The sequence below is a fragment of the Carassius gibelio genome, chromosome B10 (genome assembly GCF_023724105.1).
Source record: "Carassius gibelio isolate Cgi1373 ecotype wild population from Czech Republic chromosome B10, carGib1.2-hapl.c, whole genome shotgun sequence".
NCBI classification, from domain to species: domain Eukaryota; kingdom Metazoa; phylum Chordata; class Actinopteri; order Cypriniformes; family Cyprinidae; genus Carassius; species Carassius gibelio.
The window spans coordinates 17,963,855-17,985,352 of NC_068405.1; the positions used below are offsets into that span (position 1 = coordinate 17,963,855).

The 21,498-nt window shown below is 35.8% G+C and overlaps 4 protein-coding genes across 5 annotated transcripts; 2 read left to right on the forward strand and 2 right to left on the reverse strand.

Annotated features, from left to right (window-relative positions):
• Window positions 1-26: 26 nt before the first annotated feature.
• Window positions 27-6,840, reverse strand: si:dkey-18a10.3 (heat shock factor protein 1). The gene is made up of 12 exons (XM_052567425.1): window positions 6,691-6,840; window positions 5,451-5,559; window positions 5,209-5,339; window positions 4,965-5,080; window positions 4,249-4,324; window positions 4,096-4,157; window positions 3,867-3,981; window positions 3,643-3,731; window positions 3,312-3,452; window positions 2,487-2,583; window positions 2,264-2,372; window positions 27-2,136 (listed from the first exon to the last, which is right to left on the reverse strand). Exons 1-12 carry the CDS (start codon window positions 6,781-6,783, stop codon window positions 1,970-1,972), a joined length of 1,305 nt encoding a protein of 434 aa, XP_052423385.1. The 5' UTR covers window positions 6,784-6,840; the 3' UTR covers window positions 27-1,969.
• On the forward strand, window positions 6,840-9,969 carry cfap298 (cilia and flagella associated protein 298). The gene is given in 9 exon segments (XM_052567427.1): window positions 6,840-6,978; window positions 7,839-7,996; window positions 7,998-8,038; window positions 8,118-8,170; window positions 8,265-8,423; window positions 8,767-8,898; window positions 9,039-9,064; window positions 9,066-9,126; window positions 9,270-9,969. Coding segments are annotated over 8 exon segments (720 nt in total). The 5' UTR covers window positions 6,840-6,978; window positions 7,839-7,859; the 3' UTR covers window positions 9,381-9,969.
• Window positions 9,927-13,830, reverse strand: eva1c (eva-1 homolog C (C. elegans)). Its single transcript, XM_052567428.1, has 8 exons — window positions 13,359-13,830; window positions 12,856-13,055; window positions 12,489-12,612; window positions 12,250-12,400; window positions 11,967-12,024; window positions 11,339-11,416; window positions 11,161-11,247; window positions 9,927-10,729 (listed from the first exon to the last, which is right to left on the reverse strand). Exons 4-8 carry the CDS (start codon window positions 12,310-12,312, stop codon window positions 10,311-10,313), a joined length of 705 nt encoding a protein of 234 aa, XP_052423388.1. The 5' UTR covers window positions 12,313-12,400; window positions 12,489-12,612; window positions 12,856-13,055; window positions 13,359-13,830; the 3' UTR covers window positions 9,927-10,310.
• A 208-nt stretch (window positions 13,831-14,038) lies between these two features.
• Window positions 14,039-17,697, forward strand: mis18a (MIS18 kinetochore protein A). Of its 2 annotated transcripts, XM_052567430.1 has the most exons (4): window positions 14,039-14,269; window positions 15,039-15,105; window positions 15,377-15,480; window positions 16,791-17,697. In XM_052567430.1, exons 1-4 carry the CDS (start codon window positions 14,062-14,064, stop codon window positions 16,799-16,801), a joined length of 390 nt encoding a protein of 129 aa, XP_052423390.1. In that variant the 5' UTR covers window positions 14,039-14,061; the 3' UTR covers window positions 16,802-17,697. The 2 variants fall into 2 exon arrangements, with proteins under 2 accessions (XP_052423390.1, XP_052423389.1); XM_052567429.1 differs by lacking the exon at window positions 16,791-17,697 and having other exon boundaries at window positions 15,377-15,645.
• Window positions 17,698-21,498: the final 3,801 nt, after the last annotated feature.

Sequence of the window (21,498 nt, forward strand, 5' to 3'; positions counted from 1 at the left end):
TGTATGAAAGAGAGTATAGGCATTAACAATTTTAGAACATTTTATTTAGCTTTTACGTAATTCACTTTTACATGAAAACAAACATATCAAAAACCTTAAATAAACTATACTATAACATGTTTAAAGAATAACCTTATGGCCTATATTCGAACCTTTAGTTAGACAATAAAGTACATCAAGTGCAATCAATGCAGTAAAACAAGTGATCCACATCAGAAATCATGGTACTGTAAACTATTTTTTTGTCTCAAAACTAATATGCTATCATAAAGATACAGTCGCCAACTATATTTCAATGGAGAAATTGACTACTAAAGAAGACGGACTATTAAACAAACTGGTTATGAAATATATATATATATATATATATATATATATAGACACACACACACACACACAAGTTTGTGAACCCTTTACAATTAACTATATTTCTGTATAAATATGACCCAAAACATCATCAGATTCAGAGGCAATTTAATACGTCAATCGTCAGATTTTCCATTGTGATTTCTATCCATCTGTGAACTCTAATCTCTCTTGTTGACTCAAAAGTGATTTCAAAAGAATCTTTTAGTCTATTAGTACAATGTAGCTTTACCATGTAGGGTAAAGCAATAGACCAAAATGACGGAAAGCATTTTGAAACTTTGCACTTTGACGGACTGACGGAAGATTTTCCGTTAATGCAACCTCTGCAGTCCGTGCTGTTTTAAAGTCAGCATTTTTGTGTGAGTGGCTTGCCAAGATTCTTTTATTTTAAAGGTTTTATATAGAAAATCGGCTGCATTCTCAGCCACCAAATGTCTAAATAAGTAATAACTAATATACTAATAATAGAACTAATGTGGCAATTAAAGTTGCTTAAGAGTATGATATGAGATTGATACACTATTGATATATATTATATATATCAGTGCTGCTTGAAAGTTTGTGAACCCTTTACAATTGTCTCAGAAAGATGTCTTGAGATTTTCCTTCAGAATTTGCTGGTATACAGTAATTCAGAATTCATCTTCCATCAATGATGTCAAACCGTCCTGCAAAACAGGCCCAAAACACGATCCTACCACCAACATGTTTCGCAGATGGGATAAAGTTCTTATGCTGGAACTTTTCTCCAAACAGTACACTTTTCATATAAACCAAAATTCTATTTCGGTCTCATTTTTATACAAAACATTTGTCCACATGATATCAATCAGGCTGCAGACAGGCAGTGATTTTTTTTATTTATTTTTTTTTGGGAGAGCAGTGGCTTTCTCCTTGAAACTCTGCCATGCAAACCATGGTTGTTCAGTGTTTTTCCTGATGATGGACTCAGGAGAAAAATTTACATAAGCCAATGTGAGAAAGGCTTTTAGTTTCTTAGAAGTTACCTTGGGTTAATTTGCAACCTCGCAGACTATTACAAGTCTTGCATTTTGAGTGATCTTTGTTGGTCGACTGCTTCTGGGGAGGAAAACAGAGGTCATCTCCATTTCTGATCTTCTGAATGTAGATTTGTGGAGTCCAAACTCTTTAGAGATGGTCTCTTTTAAGACCTTTTTCTAGCCTTTTTTTTTAAGGTCCTCCGAGATCTCCTTTGTTCATGCCATGATTCACGTCCGCAAACATGATCAGACTTTCACCCACTGCAGAGGTTGCATTAATGGAACATTTTCTGTCATTTACTGAATTTAAAAAAAAATCTGAAAGATGATTCAAAGTGCTATCTGGAATTTTGGTCTATTGCTTCACACTACATGGTTAATTGTGGTTATAGACTAAAAGTCTGTTGTGAAATGACTCTTGAGTCAACAAGAGAGGTTCGAGTTCACTGATGGATAAAATCGCTACAGAAAATGTACATGATTTACATTTACAATTGACATATCAAATTGCCGCATTATGATACTGAGCCTTTCATTAGTTTCAGATACCACTTTTATACTATCAACTACCACAGCACAATATCAAATGCATTAGAGTTTTAAATGACAAAAGAGAGCTCTAAAGGCAGTGTAGTGTTACTGAAGGAGAGGCTGGATGCTTCCTGCGCCAGCTGCAGAAGGGATGGTAAGATATCCGAATACTCTCCACTATCGTAGCACTCCTGCTCTGGGTCTGCATTCTGTTGCAGGCTCTGCCGCTGTGGAACTGCACGAGCACAATAAAAGGAACAAACCAGAAGTGTAAGTTCTGAATTCATGTGGTTTGTGCAGGTGATACATGTGTGGGTTCAGGATGGTGTGTGAGAGGGAAGCGTGGGCGTTTATGTGTGTACCTGTGTCGGCGTGAAGTAGCGCATCGGCTTCATTCTGGCTTCTCTGTTCGCTCTCGCTTTTTGTGTCAAAGTCGTTAACAGCAGAGATGTGGCGGCCCGGACTAAGGATCTATCATGAACGTGAAATCAAACACGTCAGATTATACAAAAGCTTGTTAACTATTACTAAAGCAGTGTGGTTTGTAATAGCATCTGTGTTTATTTAAAGATGTCTAAGTCAGACCTTGCTGAAAGTGTCCAGGTCTGGTGAAGGTGGAACGCATGAGGAGATCACTGCTAAACTGGATTCAATGAGTGCCAGTGGATCAGACACATCATTACTGTTCTCAAGAGAAGAAGAGAAGTGAAATATTAGGGCTGAACATTTTATCAAAATGGCTGAGTGTGATTTATCAAATGACAAAGTCTGCAATTTATTTTTAAATAGGTCTATGTGTTTTAGAGTGAAGCACGTCACTGTGTTCATTTATAGAACAGCTGCTCAGGATCACAGTGTTTTCAGTGTCCCGGGGCAACTTGGTTTGCATGTTCTCAACAAAGGAGAAGGTTTAACCCTGCGGCAAACACCTTGTTGAATCTATGCTATGAAGAATAAAGGCAGTTCTGAAGGTAAAAGTGCTAGCAAGGTGTATATATTTATTTATATTTATGCATTTAGCAGATGCTTTTATCCAAAGCGACTTACAGTGCATTCAGGCTATCAATCTTTACCTATAAAGTGTTCCCGGGGAATCGAACCCCCTACCTTGCGCTTGATAACGCAATGCTCTACCAATTGAGCTACAAGAACACTAATACTATTAGGTGTACCTAATAAAGTGGCCAGTGAATGTATATAATCACAATATTTGGCCAAATTTTTCAGCCCTAAAAATAACAATAATAAATCGGGAAAATTGCATTTTAAAATCACAAAAAAAAAGAATTGCAGTTATATTTTCCTCCCAATTGTGCAGCCCTATGAAATCCTGAGTTATTGCTAAAACAGAACAGAGATCTTTTAAAACTATAAAATAAAACGGCATACATGATCCGTTTGCGATCTAACCTTTCAGAGGGTATTTCCTCAGACTCCTGGGCAGCTGGGTCATCTAGCAAATTCAACGCCAGCTCCATGGAGGGGTGAGTAGGGGAGGCAGGAGGTAAAAATGTAGTTTGACTTTCGGGAAAGCAGTCTGTCACTGGCTCTCTGTAAATCGAAAACACAAATGAAACCGGAAGATAGACTGTGAAACCCTAAAAAGTACTTTCAGTTCTGTTTTTTTTTTTTTTTATTTACCCAGTAAAGAAGTATTTTTAAAAACCCTGGAAAATTAGAATTACACAAAACACAATTCCTGTAGAGGATAAAGACTGCAGGTGAGCAGTTGCCGTCTTGCCTGATGGGCTCAGGTGTGGGATCCAGCAGATGAGTGAAGTCAGAGATGATCATTCCATTTGAGTACACATCAGCCGGTGACACATCCAGCTACCAAGAAACCCACAGTGAGGTCACTGACTTTCAATATGACAGAAATCATGCTCCTTTTATAACTAAAGAGCATCGTGTTAGATGAAGTCAAGAATTCAAACTTAGATCACACATCAAGGTTTTAGCAGGCACCTCTTGCAACGAAGGGATCTCTTGGAGGGAGGAAGTGGTAAGGGTGGGATTCACACTGAAGGAGCGGGCATATTTCGGCGCAGACTGAAACTCCCCAGAGTTGTTGATCATAGGGCTGTTAGGGTGGAGAAAGGAAATGCGATGTGAGAAAAGATAGCTGAAAATGCAAACAATCACATTTCTCACCGACTAGGAGATCATTTTGTGTGCTTTAGGCGAGCAAACTTACAGTCTTCTTTTGCAACCTTTTATCCCATTTGACTGGACGATGTTGATGATGAACTTTATAATCTGAAAAAGAGTGACATACAATAGGAGACGTTTGTAAAGTGATTAGCAAAAAAGTATTAATTATTGGTTTACAAATGTGTTTTTAATTTACCTTACGTATGATTTTGTGCTGCTGCTGATAGTTCTGTCTTAATGAGTCCAGTTCTCTCCACAAGCTCTCATTATCCCTTCAGGAAAGAAACAGCTAAAAGGTTTAGTCATGGCAGAGAATTTAATATTTAAAATGCTATTAGAATTTTTTTTTTTTTTAGAAATGATTACTTTTATTCAGCAAAGATGCATTAAAAAGATCAAAAGTGACAGCAAAGGCATTTATAATGATTTCTATTTCAAATAAATGTTGTTCTTTAGAACTTGTATTCATCAAATAATCCTAAATAAAATAGCACAACTTTTTTTTTTCCAACACTGAGATTAAAAAGAAATTTGAGCAGCTAATGAGCATTTTAGAGTGATTTCTGAAGGATCATGTGACACTGAACACTGGTGCAATGGCTGCTGAAAATTCAGCTTTGCATCACAGGAATAAATTACATTTGAAAATATTTTAAAATAGAAAACAGTTGTTTTGAATCTTAAGAATATTTCATAATATTACAGTTTTTACTGTATTTTTGAGCGCATATATACACCCTTGATGAATAAAAGTCATGTTTTAAAAAAAAAAATGGTAGTGGTATTTCAAGTGACATATTAAGAAATAATCATTAACTGACAGTTCCACTGACATTCACTCTTAAGTGTATAAATGAGGCTGAAGTGTAGGTACACTGATGAATACTGTTCTTGTTACAGAGAAAAGCTCACCTGCACAAAGCCATGAGTTTGAGGTCTGAGGAGTCTTGCCAGCCTCTGACGTGACTAACCTGAATGAGTACCTGAGACACCTGGCCTCCCTCTTCAACTCCACGGCTAACTGAAACCTACTCATGAAATCACATGTACACCACATATACAACACAGATATTTACACACACATCTCAGCATGAGAGAATCTGAGGGTTAGCAACTGTGTGTGAGTGCTTTGCATGATAATGCTTATCAGCTTCACCTTCCTGCGGATGAGGCCCAACAGATGAGGTTGAGCTCTCTGGAAGTTCTCGTGCTGAAACTCGACACAATTAACCTGGCTGTCAGCTTTAGACAAGCCAGAATCCATATGTACCACTTTGTGGAAGCCATCTGTAGGTGGATGTCAGACACAGGAGGGTTAGAAGATGATGCTATATATATATATATATATATATATATATATATATATTTTTTTTTTTTTATCATTGGCTAAACACGTACACATGTTGAGCTGGCGCACAAAGCTGGTCATGTTGCTATGTTTGAAGTAAAGAGGCAGGACTTCCTTGCTGAACCGCTGCTCATCCTGGACAAGAAAACTGCGGCCATCCTTATAGAGCGGAAACAGGAAGATGTGGTTAGACTTACATCACTTACATATATCATACGGTTTCTAAAGAAAAGCCCATTCCGGTCTGGCAGGAAACACTATTTGTTCTTTAAAAGCACTTGCACATATTACCGCAGGTTTCTAGAATCACTCAAGTTTGCTTCTTGAGTTCACTACTTTTACATTTACATATTTTAAAGTTAAACATGTTATGCATAGTTTATGTTTTATTTTTCAAGAATTCAGTTGTTTGCTTGCAATGACAATAAAGCTATTTAATTCATTTAAATTAATTATTCAATATAATACAATGTAATTATCAATAATTATTAGGGTGTTAACATATAGCCTAATATAATCTTTACCACTAGGAGGAGTCTTGTTAATAACAACTTGAAAGCAAACAAATGTAAATACATTAAAATTTACAAAAAATAAAAGAAAAAATAATAATTAAAAGAAAAAAGAAAAAAAGAAGTTGAACACCAGAAATAAATGTATTAAAAAAAAGGAAAAATTATAGCGGTCAATTCAATAATTTGCTTGATTCAAATCTAACACTAATGTATTTAACTTAAAAATGTATAGAAGCATCTTCAATATAATAAGGATTTCTTTTATTTTCTTTTTGAGTGTTGATCTCAAATGTTCTATTTTCAGGGGACATCGTTCTGTCACATGACGCGTATGTTCAGAACGTGACGTTCCAAACCAGACTGTTCTTCATTAGGTAGTACGTTCTAAAAATAAACAGAGCGCCCATTGGACGGACAGTGGACCAATAGCGAGCTGCCTCCACCTGAAGCAGCGCAATACACGTGGATCTGTTTTGTAAAATGGGTCAGTCAGCGCATTAAAAAGTATTACTAATAGGCCAATTGAGGATTAACATCATCTTAGCAGATAAACTGAGTAATGTTCAGTTAGTTATAATAAATTTTGAAGAGTTTATTAATGTGTAGTTTATTATTCTAGAAAGTTAATATTGTTGGTCTGGTCAAAGTCAAAGGCCTGCCTTTATACAATTCCTACTCAGGACACAAGTCATAAACAATAACTACTATATAATAATTACCCCACACGAATAAAAGTTAAAAGAAATCAAATCTGCATTTTGCATTAAACACTCACTTGGCTCCAGCAGATCAGGTCGTTCGTTGACGGAGCCTCTACAAGTGTCCAAAGTTTGCTGACAAAAGCTGGGACGCAATGGCTGTGTTTCATCTCTCCTGTTTAAAAACAGAGGTGAAAAAACTTATCTGACTTTCTTGAAGATAAAGCTGGCCACACTGCTCTAGTTTAGCCGACTGTGAGGAGGTAAATAAAGTCCCAGGCTGACCTACACGTGAATTTCTCTGCTGCGACACACCCCCTCGTCCCTCTCTCCACCAATCCCTAACACGGATCCCTGTAGCATACGTAAGTGTGTTGTGCAAAAGTACTTGTATTTTTCCTGTCTTACATAGTCACTTGCTTTAAATAAATTAACTTTTGTTATATAAAGATAGACTACTTTTCCGTGTCATTAATATTGAAAAAAGCTAACATACTTGTGTATATTTGTATTGTGTGTTGACTTTATAATGGATCATTTAAATTAGACAATTTTAATGAACAACACGGTTTTGCAGGATTGTGTTATTACATGCATTGACTTATGAGTGGTAATTAATACTTAACTAGTAAGTAACTAGTATGTAACTTGATCTGGTACATCTTTTATGTAGCTCTTTTTTTCTTGTACATCTTTTATGTAATATTTAACATTTATGTATTTGTATGTATGATATCATTGAATGCGTATTCGTCTGTGTGCATATTGAAAACTAACAATAGTAATAAATTAATGAAGATAACTAGAAAACAGTGAAGAATAAGTTCACATTATTTTAGACAGCGTTTGAAGCTTTTATTTTGAATACGCTAACGTTACTTCCGGTGTAAATAACCTCTCTACTGTTTCTGCGCGTATCCGCGTTCCTTTAATTTACTTTATCAAGAGTGAGTATTATTTGGATAATAATCATTTTTCATTAACTTAATTTTGCCCATTGCCTGTATAATTACGACGTTATCGCCTCAAATTCACATGTTATGAAGCCTGCTCGCATGTTATGTTTGAATAATGTTCTTGGAGCGCGGTGTTGGGTGTCATGGACGCAAAACAGTTTCCTAAACACTTATTTGTTGTTGTTGTTGCTGCTGCTGTCGTTGTTGTTGTTGTCCGGTGGTTATATATCTTTTTTTGTATCTCAAAATCTCAGATTTTGTCTACACAGGACAAATTCAGCAATTGGGAGATGGTTCAGTTGTACTTCAAACGAGGAGATGATAGTCAGTTTCTCTTCAATACTACAGTGGATGTGTCGATTGAGACATTGACCCAGCAGGTCTGCGCCATCTATAATGGAAGATTAAAAGTGGACAGGATCTGCTCGTATGTTTCAGAAGGATGAGCTTGGATGTCGAAATGGACATGGTAGTCCGCTGTCACATTTAAAGTTTACATTTGAAGTGCCCGGTTAATTGCTATAACTAAATTCTGACTTTCAATTTAGCTCCGAACAAGAAGATGAAAGAAGTTTTAAGGAAAACAGTGTATGAATCAAAAGTATGAATCTGATTCTAATATATAATACTTCTCAACTTCAATATGTTGTTACCCTTTTGATATGTTTTGTGATCTTAATTTCTTTACTCTAAAGAAACAAGAGAAAGCAAATGTATGCGTTACCTTGGATTTGGTCAAAGAGGCTTTGGATCAGTTGCGGGGAGCTGTGATGATAGTTTACCCAATTGGGCTGCCTCCACATGATCCAATAAGGATGGAGTTTGAAAATCAAGAGGATCTAACTGGAACACAGGTAACTGAGATATCTTCTGTCTTTCTTAAAAGAACACTCAACCCAAAATCACCCTCATGTCGTTCCAAACATTTATGACCTCCTACCTTCTGTGGAACAAAGAAGATATTTTAAGAAACGTGTGTGCATATGTTTTTTTTTTTTTTTAGGTCTGTGGGCTATTTTGCACGCTGCAGAAGATATAAAGTCTTGGACAGGTTTGGAACAACATGAGGCTGAGTAAATGACAGAATTTTCATTTTTTAGATGGAATATCATAAAACGAACCAATACAATGTACTTTATTTGTTTGATGAACATAACCAAAGCTGCAATACTGATATGAAGGCTCTTTCCTCTGCAGGCCTCATTACTGGTGATCCCAGAAGAAGAGGCTCAGCTGTGGTCGGCATCTAAAGAACTGTAGAGGGGCAAAAAGCTGCAGGATTATGTTGGAAAAAAGGAGAAAATGAAAATTATTGCAAAAAGTCAGAAAGTATGTGTTCAGTTTGAATTTCAGTTGTATTTTTGTGACCTTAAACTGGTGTTTAAACTTATCTTCAAAGAATTTCCTTATAGATGATTTGACCTAATGAAATGAAAACTGATCACCAATTGTTTACACATTCATTTTAGAGAGGCCAGGGTGCACCAGCTCGAGAAGTGTGAAGAGGATCAAAAAAAGATGATGCTGCACTATTACAAGAAGCAGGAAGAACTAAAAGTGAGTGGCCACTAACTTTTAGAGTTTATAATTTAATTGTATGTTATGTTATATATAGTTTTATTTTAATGATTAAAATATATCCAACTATATATATTTTATAGCATTCATCAGTGTTTGGTCTGTTTTGTTCTTGCCAATAGAAACTAGAAGAGGCAGATGATGACTCATATCTTCAGTCTGATTGGTCGGACAGACAGGCCCTAAAAAGACAGTTCCAGGGACTCACAAATATCAAATGGGGCCCAAGATAGATGAACAAAGAAAATCACAGCTGATCTACAGCTGCTCTCAATTTGACAAATACACTACTGCTCTATACACTACTGCTGCTGTTTTTATGCCATTTGGTGCATTCGTTACATATGAAAGGTATTTATGTGACAGTTTGCAAATGCAAAGCGTGAGACGTCAGATTTCCCTGCTCTTCATTGGCAGAAGGATGCAACACCTTTCTTCTCCTCTATTTGTCTGTGCCTCTGCCAGTTACTCAGTATAAACCTGATGCTGTTTAAACACAGGATGTCGGTGTGCAGCTCCTAGGATGACTGTTACACCGCAGAGTTCATTTGGAGAGAGTTGAGAAGGAATTCCAGAACATTTTGGAATCCTTAAGGCAAAATCGAGGTTACAGTATCGGGAGGTGTGGTTTCACTGGAAAAGTTGGGTGCGATGTCGTGTAATTAAAGTACTTTCTGTTTGTGTTCATTTTATTTCCATTCTATGATTTAATCTTTAAATACATTTAATGTAACATTTTTAACAGTCTTCTCAATTTGAATTGATTTCAATACCACATATATTATTCATCCAGTGTTTAATAAAGAAATAATTTATGAAATACTTTTCTCTTTACATGGCTGTACATTATGTAAAGTGTAATACAACAGCTACTTTATCAGCTGAACAGAATAATTCTAGAACAGAATAATAACTTTGACCTTCACTTAGGCAGTAAAACACATCAGGCATTGGTTGTTCTATACTATTATGTCCTCCTTTTTTTTTTTTTACCTGACATTGTCTTTAAAGGTGATGTGTGTTATTTATTAAAGTTAAAATGCATCTTTCAAATCTTTCAAACCTGTCTGTAGACAGTTGTGATTTCACACTTCACCTTTAATTTTAGTGTTTTGGTAGCTGAAAACATTCAAAATGCTCACTCCTTTTGTTTGAAATTACAGCTACTGCACATTCTGCGTAACAGTTTGGATGTATGAGTGCAGGAAGCATGTGTTTCCATTGAGGTATGGTTTCATCCTGATCTCCTGAATGACAAGCTCTCTGCGCTCAATCCTTTCCATCAGCACTGCTGCCTTTGTGTACGTCACATCTTCCCAGCAACACACCTTCCTGCCAATCTCTGTCAGGTTAGAGCTGTCGATTAGTGACCCTTTCTCATCCTCATCTTCCTCCTCTTCATCATTATCCTGGTTCATTGTCTCCTCCTCTTCCAGATTAGTTGTTCTACTCTTCTTCCTGAATATTCTACTTGCATTTAGATGTCTTCTGAAGGTTAGCTGTGTTGAAACAGCTATTAGAACAATCAGAAGTCCCACACAAACACTTGATGTGAAGAGCAGTCTCGTCGTTTCTGGATGCTCTGAGAGAAAGAGAAAAGGATTTGTGAGTACATGTAAAGAATAGTTCACACAAAAAGTAAAAGTGCGTACACTTATAGTTAGCTTTGGATTTACTTTGAAACTATATTCATTCTGAAAACTGCTAGTAAATCTCACAAATAATTGCAAAGAAACGGCAAGTAACATTGAACTTAATGAAATGTTTAATTATAAAGACATATAGTATTTTCAAGTAAAATGTTTCGTAAAATTATCCTTTGTATAGCATGGGTAAAATAAATAGTGGTTTGAAATTACATGAAAGTGAGCAAATTATAGAACTCTAATTTAATTATATTAATTAAAATATATATATATAAATACTTATATAAAACCATTCCTCCATTTGGGCTGCTTTATGTTGACTGGGCTCATGAAAAAATCCAGGCATGTTTAAGCTTGAGACGTTTACCTGTAATGTAGCCATATGTCATTAGAGACCTGCTCGCAACAAAACTGTTCTCTGGAAACTTTGCTCTTCTGATAACTGGGTGTTCCCCTATAAATAACAAAGAAAAACAGTTTAACAGTTTATTTACCTCAGCTGCACAGATGTTCTATACAAAGTGATCTGTATGGTGTACTGTAACCTTTTTTGGTGCTCTGATTAGGAACTGAGGTAGTTTGGAATCTGCTGGAATCAGCCTCCTTGAGTAAACTTTGGAGAACTGAAAAGGCCCAGTACAAAGAGTTAACATCTTCCAATTTCCAGGATCCTTAAGTGCAGGGTCGATGGGTAATCTTTATATTTTTCTGATGAACTGATCCTGCCTTCCAATCAGTAATAAAATCCTGGCATTTAAAGCAATCACAGGAGGTTTTACAAGAAGCCTGGAGGCCTTCAAATGCCAGGCTCTTTCCCTATGTTTGTTTCCAAACAACTTTTGTGTCCTTCGTAATTTATGAGATGGGAAGAAAATGTATATGGGTAAATCAACAATCTGAGATGAGACAAAGGCCACGTGTTAGTCTTTTCCCACACTCTCAATCAATGATTTAACATCTCAAAAAGATTAAATGCTGTGAAGATGGTACGCCATACCTGTGACTGTGCTCAGAAAATTCAAGACAAAACACATTCAAACAGATTTTGCTTTGGGAAGATTTTGATGGAATGAGAGCATTTATACTGCATGCATAGAGGACAGTGATATACTTTTTTGTTCCAGGAGGGCAGTTTTTTTTTTTAAACGTTCCTTATCCACGGTAAACAAACACCTGTTTTCCATATAGCAAATGCTGGATACCACGTCAACGGCTCCATGAAAAAGACATTCTGTAATATTAAAGAGATTTTTTTTTTTATGTCTCATTATCAAAGTACCAAACTAAAAAAATAAACAAAATGTGGTAAAAATTAAAACAGAATTGTATATTACAATAGATTCAAACATATTCAAATGTGTTTTTTTAAATATATAATTTAACAACACATTGTCCAACTGCAAAGCCTAATTTTATAAAGTAATAAATATAAACCTTACTAAATCCAAAAACGTACCAAATGGTGGAGGTTGTTGTTTCTCTGATGGGCACAAGTCTTTCTCTTCCAGCTGTCTTCCATAAACAGCAGAGTAGATAATCAGCACTTTTGGACACTTGCAGTGCAGCAAAAGTCGATCTCCCTCACGTTATTCTCTTCTTGTGCTCCTCTGTAAGACAAACGTCTTTACTGATTTACAGGAGTAAATAATTGGAGAAGAAATAATCAATTAAAGCTTTAAAGGGGGAAATACTTACTAGGTATACACCTGTATGATACATGGAGGTATTTAGGGGTTCCAGGACAAGGATCTCTGCCAAACACTTGATGATTAACCAGAAACTGGCAATTTCTGTGACCCTAGCATTCAGAGAACACTTTCTAATGGAGAAAGATAATCAAACACCATAGAATGTGTGTTATACAAAAGGCAGGGAAAATGTAGTAGCCTTGTCCTGATTATGAGCCAGAAGTGAGTAAGTTCGGCTGCCAGAGGAGTCATCTTAGGGCTGTTTTCACTATGGGACTATTGAAAAGGTACTAAAACAGCTTTATTAAATTAGTGTTTAGTGCATGTAAAAAATGTTGTTTTTTTTGTCTGAAAGCAAAGCACAGATTATTCACCTGCAGCGCTGTGGTAGCAGAACAGCTGTGATTGATTACGCCATTGTCAGCTCATTCCTGGCACGATCCCGTGAAGGGTTGCACTCTGTCCATAAATTCAGACTGAATAGTTAAGGTGGAGTGTCGTGGACACCTGAGGAGCAGGAGATCTCCATCACAGGCTTGAGCTGATTGACTCTTGATGATCCTAAACAGATAATCTAACGAAAAGGTGGAGAGGTTGGATCTATAATAAGTTATTAAAAATGTGTAAATTATTTAAATAAATTATTTGGATGTTTTTATATGATATGTTTAGAGCCATTCAATTTAAATTATTATTGTGAAAAAAGTTAGCCTATCAAACCATGAAAAAATGTGCCCATAAAATGTGCCCGTCACTGCCCCATAGCCTACATGTAAATGTATTTATGAAAAAATAATATAATTTCTAAAATACTGTTTAAATTATTTTTCTAATTATTATTAGTGAAAACAGCAACCATAAAATTTGTCTCTCTCACCTGCCAGAGAGTTTCACCCGACTTAAAGTATGTTTTCATACCTTAACTTTGACGTCCCAGTCCTTTCAAGCCAAACTCTAAGAAAGCAATCCCCTCGAAATCGTTTCTCCCTTGATTAAAGAGAGACAGAGATATGACACACAAAAAACAAACATCTCAAAGTGACGCAACAAGTGCGCAACAAGTCAGTGGTGCCTGAAAGCAGTGACATTCGCACTATTCATTCCATTGCTGATGATTTTAGGGTCCCAAGTGAGACAACAAATGGTACAAGTTTTTATTAGCACTCAGAAAGTGATTTTTGAGGAGAAAGTTGATGAAAAACCATGGGGAAAACGCATTGCGGCGGAGTTGAGAAGCACTGAAGCTGATCGAAATGTAGTATCATTCATAATATTAATAATCAATAAGATTTAATATAGTCATTTTAGCGAGTTTATCTTCTAATCCAAACCTTTTTGGACTATTACACCTTTATAAAAAGGTATATAAATATAAATAATATAAATAAAGGTATATAAATAAATACAATAAAGATAAATATTTCGTTCATAATGTGTGTGACAGTGCTTGGTCATGTTTATAATCTAAAATCGATCCTCACGCGATGAAGTGAAACTCTATTGCAGCAGGGGGCGCTACGCGCTTGTTGTTTTGTCTAAATCACTGCAAAACTCAACTGCAGAAGTAGAAATGCTATGTTATGTCTGAAATGGCAGGCAAAATTAAAGTTGCCGATTACTGTAGCAATAAAACATACTCTGTTTGCGAGAGTGATAGCAGCAGAGTGGAGGAAGATGGAGAAAGCGACGGTCCAGCTGTGTTTATGTGCGGCAAATGCAAGATACCCGTCGGCGACAGTTTGTCCTGGGCAGGCAGTGACGACCAGCAGAACCAAATCATGCTCAAACGTACAATATTATTATGTTTTTATGGCTCTTGACGGTAAAATGCTGGTTATAACTTGAAGTCTTGGGATGATATACACTACTATGCAAAAGTTTGAAAGGAATTAATACTTTTATGTACCAAAGACTCAAGGGTGACCGAGAAGACATTTAACGTATAATGCTACCAAAAACGATTTTACGGATTTATCGTTCTTTTAAACTTTCAAGCTAATCAAAGAATCCTGAAAAATGTTTCTACAAAAATATCACGCAGCAAAAACGTTTACAAAACTGACAACAATAAGAACATAATAAACGTTTCTTGATCAGCAAATTAAAGCCAATCAGCAAATTAAAATATTAGAATGATGTCTGAAGAATAATGTGACACTGAAGACTGGAGTAATTCAGCTTTGCCTCCTAGAAATTAATTCTGTTTTAAAAGATTTTATCGTTGAGAAGAGATTGAATTTAAATTGGAAAAAAAATATTTAATACCTTTACTATTTTTAGTGTATTTTGATAAAGTAAGTGCTTGGTCAATATAACAGACTTTTTCATAAACATGAAATCTTATCGATCTTAAACTTTTGAATGGTAATGTAATGTTTACTTTTATGCATTTCGAAATATTGTGATTTTAGTTTTTTCTTTGCATGCATTTGTTAGAATAGCGTAACATAACTGTGGGTAAAAACAGTTTAAACATAGCTGAAATCAAAATATAGGGATTTGTGCACTGATACCAGTGACTGCAAAACATAAAAAATATTTTTAAATGTATTTTCAGGGATATCTGACAATGCTGTCATAGGTAAAGAGCCCTTTGTTTCTGGTACTCGAAAGGAGCTTGGATGGTGAGATATTTTTATTTTTATTTATTTATACGTGTGTTTTTCCACCTAAACATGAAATCAGAGTCTCTGAAAATTTGTCTCCCATCAGAGAAACATATCAAAGCCAAAAAATCTTGATTACAAGCTCTTTTCTGCTTTAATGTTGAAAATATTCTAAGGTAAGTAGCCTATTGTGCACAAGCCTGTGCAATGTTCATCGTTAGTCCTTTTTATAATCACAATCACTTTTGTGTATCACACTGAGGACAAGGTTGTGTCTTTCTTTCTGTAGTTATGTAGTCAGAATTTCCAGGCCAGCGGGTGCTAGAATTAGACAGAGAAGACAGACCAGTGACCCTGGAGTACCAGGATATTGTGGAACAGCAGTTGACAGAGGTAAAGTAGCCCTTCTAGAGACTGTTTAAATTATTGATCTACGAGCATGATGCAAACCGATGTAAGTCTTTTTCTGTTTAAAAATAAGCTTCTTTTTTTTTTTTTGCACTACAGACGCATGGATTAATGGCAATATTAAATTTGTAGAAAACATGACAAAAATAATATTTGTTATTAAACTTTATGAGGGACAATTAATTGAACTTAAAAACAAGAACCTGAATTTTTTTTATTGTTTTAATTTGAATTTAAAACTGATTTTTTTTTTTGGGGGGGGGAGGGGGGGGGGTCATAAAATAAATCCGTTCATTAAAAAAAAAAGAAAAAACATGTTCCAGTATGGGTGAGGTACACAGAGAAAAATAAAAGCTGTTGAAAAAAAGTTATCTGGGCTTTTTAGTGTTTTTAACACGCACAAGTAAACAGCAGATGGCGCTCTCGCGGTGCTGCCAGAGCTCTTTGTTTGGTCACTGAGTCCGGCAAACAATAGACATTAGGATCTGTTCAAGAATTTGATCCAGAAAAGGGTGTTGACAGTTATATCTGTTTGTGCTTGTTAATGTTTTAATTTCATATTCCTTGTGTGTGTGTGCTTGTCGAATAAATCAAACAGATCTTCTAAATTACAAGACGATTTCTGTGGATTTGCTGTAAATTAATAATTTTCCAGATATGATGTATTTGTGATTTGTGTTATTGCAAAAAAAAATTTGTATAATATATATATATATATATATATATATATATATATATATATATATATATATATATATATATATATATATATATATATATATATAAAATCTGTAGTTGTGATAATAGGACAACGCCTACTAGAGATTGAAAATAACCTCCAGTGCAGTTCTGGGAAATGATATGAGCGCTCTGTTTTATGACTGAGGGTAATAATCCCATGCATCTGTTGTGAATGAGGTTTGTGGACACTCTTTAGTGTAAGATAGTTTTGTCATTCTAAGAGATGTATGAGTACAGTACATAGGTTTTGTGACAATTGTATTGTTCTTTACAAGTTGCTGTACTCTTACTGGATTTCATGTCTCATGTGCGATCCTTGTGTTGTTGTCATATGTGATGCTAGTATTTACAAGATGTATACACGTGTACAGTAAATATAATGGTAAAGCAAAACACATAGCCCCCCCCCCCCCCCCCCCCCCCCGTTTGTTTTTGATACTTCATCGGTTGCATCAAAATATCCCTGCCCAACCCTCTGAAAAACTGGCTCAGTAATAAGTGAATGGTGGGAGAAAGAGGGGGCATTTCGGTTCAAGCCATTTTTTTGTTTACAGTTCCTGTCTAATGTGCCTAGCAACACTTTCCACCAGGAGGCGGGAAAGACTAGTACAGACCCTGAAGGCACGCACCCCCAACCCTCAAAGCTGGGGTAGCATAACAACAGCGGCTGATAGAATCCGTGCACCTCGGACCAACCAGAGAGCTGTATCTAAGGGCCATGCTGCCATGGAAACAAAGCACACATGCTGTCGCTAGAGCCTGTTGCCATCGCATCCGTCGTTTCCTTATTTGCCGGCCAGCGAGTCAGCCAACCAGCTTGCGAGGGGGGGGTCTGTCAGTCTGATGACGTTGCGCTTCAGTCGTTCGCAGGGGCGTGGTCTCCACCTCACCAGCAGAGAGTTCTTCATTCTTGTGCCTTTGAACTCCTCCTAGGTTCTGCCTGTAAACCCAGAAGAGTTAAAAATAGGGACAAGAGGTAAAACGTGTGTATAGCACATGGCATTATAGCATCATGTTTACTGTTTGTGTCCAGTAGAGGGAAACATCACTCTTCATCCCTCAAAAGGCCAATCATATCTAGTTGTACTAGTTGGTGAGGAGTCATCTCAGTAAAGGCCGGTTTACACCAATAACAATAACTATAAATGATATCTGTATAAGGGTTTACAACAACAGACAATAATTTTGTTCATTTTAAGGGTTGCGCAGACTAATTGTCTAGTCCAGTGGTTTTCATTCCTAGTCCTGGTGGACCCAGTGCTCTGCACATTTTGTATGTCTCCTTTAGGGTGTTTTCACAACTAGTTTGTTTGAGCCCTCCAAATGCTCTCGGAGCAGTTCAGCTCCTATGTGTGAACAAACCAAGTGATTTCAGATCCTCCTAAAAGGACCCAAAAGCAAACCGGTTTGTTTAGTTCGTGGCTTGATTTTCTTGGCAATTGTGAAAGCAATATGGACCAAATTAACAGTAGGGCCAAATATTATGTGTATATATATGTATATGATTAAAAATAGGGCCAAATATTATTCGTATATATATATGTATATGATTAAAAATAAGTAAATAAACCAACTGTTTATTCTCTAACAATACAAAACAATTATTTTTCCATTTATGTTTTTTTACAGCTAGCTTTGCATTGAATTTATTTAATTCATGAGGAAGGCAAAGAACCGCAGCTGAGATTTACCATTCTTTTAAATCAGACACCACAACATAAATGTTACCTTCAAGTTACTGAGAAATAGTGAATCAGTATCAAAGCTAATATATTAATAAAACTGGCAGTGTTGAACGCAAGTGTCAATGCCTGCGAGTAATTCTGTGTGCGCCGGCGTGATCTGCCAGTGATGTGTGTGTGTGTGTGTGTGTGTCAATGAAAGCAGTGAAATATAGCAGCAATAAAAAAGTTAGTAGCAAATAAAAAATGTAATACTACCTTACCTGAGAAAAAAGGTAATTGAAATAACTTTATACATAATGTTCCCTTTTAATTTTACATTTGATTTAAATGCATTGTTAAAGCTCTGTGAATATTTTGACCTGTGGCATGATCAGGGATTTCCAGCTCTTCCTCACCTCCTTCCCTGTTCACTTACTCTTCCAAATTTTCCAAAAGGTAAGACTCCAGCATTCCACTGCTGCTCAGAGAGCTGGGGTCTGAGTCTTTATGAAGTTGCGTTGTGAACAAAAAAGTTTGAGATCACATTAATGCTGAAGAGGACCAAGTAAAGGACCAGGTTCTCTTTTGAGTTCACAGTGTGAACACCAAACGGCTAAAGGTCACTTTCAGCTGGTTCCTGAGCTAGGTTTGGTTCCTTTAAAATGATCTATATGTTAAAAACACCTTTTTAACGTATGATTCAGATCACCAGCCAGTTAAGAGAGAGCTCCATGAACTCAGCTGAGTGTGTCAGAAAAAGGAGACACACAAAATGTGCAGAGCAGTGGGTCCCCAGGAGCAGGATTGAAAACCACTGAACTAGTCTACTTTAATGCTCTGCTTTAATCCTGACGTCGACTAGTCACAGGCCTATTCACCTTATTTTTCAACACGGACTAAGACTTTTTTAGTAAATGTGTGAGACTTTTTGTTCATTAACCTAGAAGAATAACAAAGTGCAGTAAATGGTTAAACTGTTTGCACTACAAACAAGAGTGTTCATAATTAGGATAATACATAAAAATTGTATGGTAAGACAGACCAGTTTAAAATATAAGCCAGGATAGAAGCCTGATACTGGAAGCCAGACATATTAAACTTACAAATGGCCACGCCCACTCTTATGGGGTAGATAAGAAAATCAACAGGATAAGAAATCTTTAAGTCAATATTTACGCTCCATTTCCAAACAGTTAAAAGGGCAAATAAAGGCATACTCCGAAAGGGCTCTACAAGATGTGTAAATATACCATCTGGATGCTCAAAACTGAATAGGAGAATGCAGGTTTTAAACAGCTTATTGTATAGATAAGTTAATTGTGAGTGCTGTATTGTAATGCACACACACAGGCTACAGACAGTAGCTCGTATATCGAACACACACAGAATCATTCAGTAGCTCAGAATTGTCAACAATAAAATAACTTAGAAACAGAAAAGTTCTAGCATATATTTCTTAGTAACTACTAATGTAATTGACTCGATTTTCATTACATAAATGTCAGCTTTAAAGGTTCTGAAGTTGTCGGCTCAGGTGTTGTTGTGCTTCAGGTGTCCAATGTTCGAGTCCTGGCTCGCTGACATTTTCGATCCCATCCCCTCTCCCCATTTTACTTCCTGTCTCACTGTCTTATTAAATAAAAGGCAAAAACTCCAAAAATAAATCAGGAGTTTTTCAACCCCTAGTTTATAAGAAGTGCATATTGTTTTGTCATCTGCAACTTTAAAGCTCTTTGAAGCCGGGTTATCCACCTTCTTCATCCCATAAGAGTGGGCACAGACATATTTTTTATAGGTCTAGCTTCTGGTCTCATTACCTCCAGCTATTTTTAGCTGTACAAAACAGCCCATTGATATTGAAAATGGGTGTGTCTTACAATACTATTTTTATGTATTATCTTCATAATGAGGACACTGGTTTGTATTGCAAACAGTTTTACCATTAACTACACATTGTTATTCTTTTCATTATTTCATGATGGCTAATGAACCGGAAATCTCCCCCATAGACTTACTTCTGCATTATTATTTATTGTGTTCAACAAGATAAAGATTACATAAAATATTTGTTGAGATTCGCTCATTGTTTGCTTCAGTGTCCTGTTCTACTGGTTATAACAGGTGCTGAATGGTGAGTGTTTTATGCCTTCCAAATCATTGAATTATTCATTCAACCAATTTATTAAACAACTGCAATGTCTTTTTGTTCTTTATTAAAATGTGGGTGACAGCAAATCTCAAAAAAGGAACAAAATGTCATCTCTTAATGTCTGGTTCATTTTGTTCCCAAACAACATCGGTTCAGTGCCTCGAATCTCAAACCCAGTCATTGAAGAAACATATTCGTTCATGAGCCCAAAAATAAAATGCTCTTTCACAACACTGTTTTCCAACTAAAGCAGTTCAAAAGGGTGAATGATAAATGTAAGAATGAAAAAAAAAGATTTTAAAAATTAAAAACACTTTTTTTAAAAACACTGATTTGTTCACCAACAAAAAACGACTGAACTGTACATATGTTGCTGTCTTTGTTAATTTATGTATTTGTTCTCCCATAGCCTAATTTCTCCACCTTCTCTGCCAGCCGCTGTCACTTTGATTAATGGATGCTGGCTGCAATCTTAGAGTGCATCTCACTTGAACTGAAGAGCTGATGCGCTGCACTTTCAGTATGATCTTACCCACCCCATCCACCTCCCTCTCAATGTCCAGACATGAACACACGCGCACACAGTTTGTCCTGGAGGACTGGTGGGCTGGTAATCAATAATGTAGACAGTCTGATTAAGTGAAGGGTACTTCTTTGCAAATAGCCCCGTGAGGCAATCGACACAAGGACTGTAGAGACAAACCCTCCAATAGCAGCGGAGCTCAAAACAGGATTTGCCAGTCCATTCTTGCTTATATGCAAATTGAGTGTTGCTTGGAACAGCTGCATTCTCATTTTCCTGTATTTGCCTCAACATTTCATTGGACTTGGCATTTATTGTTGAAAGAATTTTGATATGTTGAACTTTGACACATAAAGAATATGCTTTTTCTTTTTAAATGCTGTATGCAAATATTATTTTACAGGATGACATAATTGTGATCCAGGACCAGTTTGAAACCTGAATGAATAAGCATTGATGGATGGTTTGTTAGGATAGTACAATAAAATAAATAAATAAAAACATTAAAGAAATCCAAATTACCAATTTAGCCCGTACCAATGCATATTACAAATCAAAACTTAAGTTTTGATATACTTAAGAGTAGGAACTTTACAAAATATCTACCGGTACATTGACTGGCAATAATTACAATATAATTTTCCATATATTAAAATTAATTATATATTTTATGTAATGACATTACTATATATATATATATATATATATATATATATATATATATATATATATATATATATATATATATATATATATATAATTTATTTATTTATTTATTTATTTATTTTTTACATTTGTTGTCCAAAACAATACTTTTTATATTGTACTGAAAGTATTTTGCGTTTTAGAAATAAGTTGTCACATGTTTTAAAAGTTCTACATTCATAGAATATATTCATTAAGATATTTGTTTGACAAAACAACAT

What these genes read in the sequence shown, in the direction of transcription:
- si:dkey-18a10.3 (XM_052567425.1), bottom strand. Translation starts at nt 6,783, where the DNA reads ATGAAACACAGCCATTGCGTCCCAGCTTTTGTCAGCAAACTTTGGACA. An exon ending in AGCACAAAATCATACGTAAG is followed by an intron (nt 4,158 to 4,248) that starts GTAAATTAAAAA and finishes ACTCTTTTTCAG; the next exon opens with ATTATAAAGTTCATCATCAA. An exon ending in AGATCCCTTCGTTGCAAGAG is followed by an intron (nt 3,732 to 3,866) that starts GTGCCTGCTAAA and finishes GTTTCTTGGTAG; the next exon opens with CTGGATGTGTCACCGGCTGA.
- eva1c (XM_052567428.1), bottom strand. Translation starts at nt 12,312, where the DNA reads ATGGAAGACAGCTGGAAGAGAAAGACTTGTGCCCATCAGAGAAACAAC. An exon ending in ACAACAACCTCCACCATTTG is followed by an intron (nt 12,025 to 12,249) that starts GTACGTTTTTGG and finishes TTAATATTACAG; the next exon opens with AATGTCTTTTTCATGGAGCC. An exon ending in GACATATGGCTACATTACAG is followed by an intron (nt 10,730 to 11,160) that starts GTAAACGTCTCA and finishes TCTTTCTCTCAG; the next exon opens with AGCATCCAGAAACGACGAGA.
- mis18a (XM_052567429.1), top strand. Translation starts at nt 14,062, where the DNA reads ATGTCTGAAATGGCAGGCAAAATTAAAGTTGCCGATTACTGTAGCAAT. An exon ending in GAACCAAATCATGCTCAAAC is followed by an intron (nt 14,270 to 15,038) that starts GTACAATATTAT and finishes ATGTATTTTCAG; the next exon opens with GGATATCTGACAATGCTGTC. An exon ending in ACTCGAAAGGAGCTTGGATG is followed by an intron (nt 15,106 to 15,376) that starts GTGAGATATTTT and finishes TTCTTTCTGTAG; the next exon opens with TTATGTAGTCAGAATTTCCA.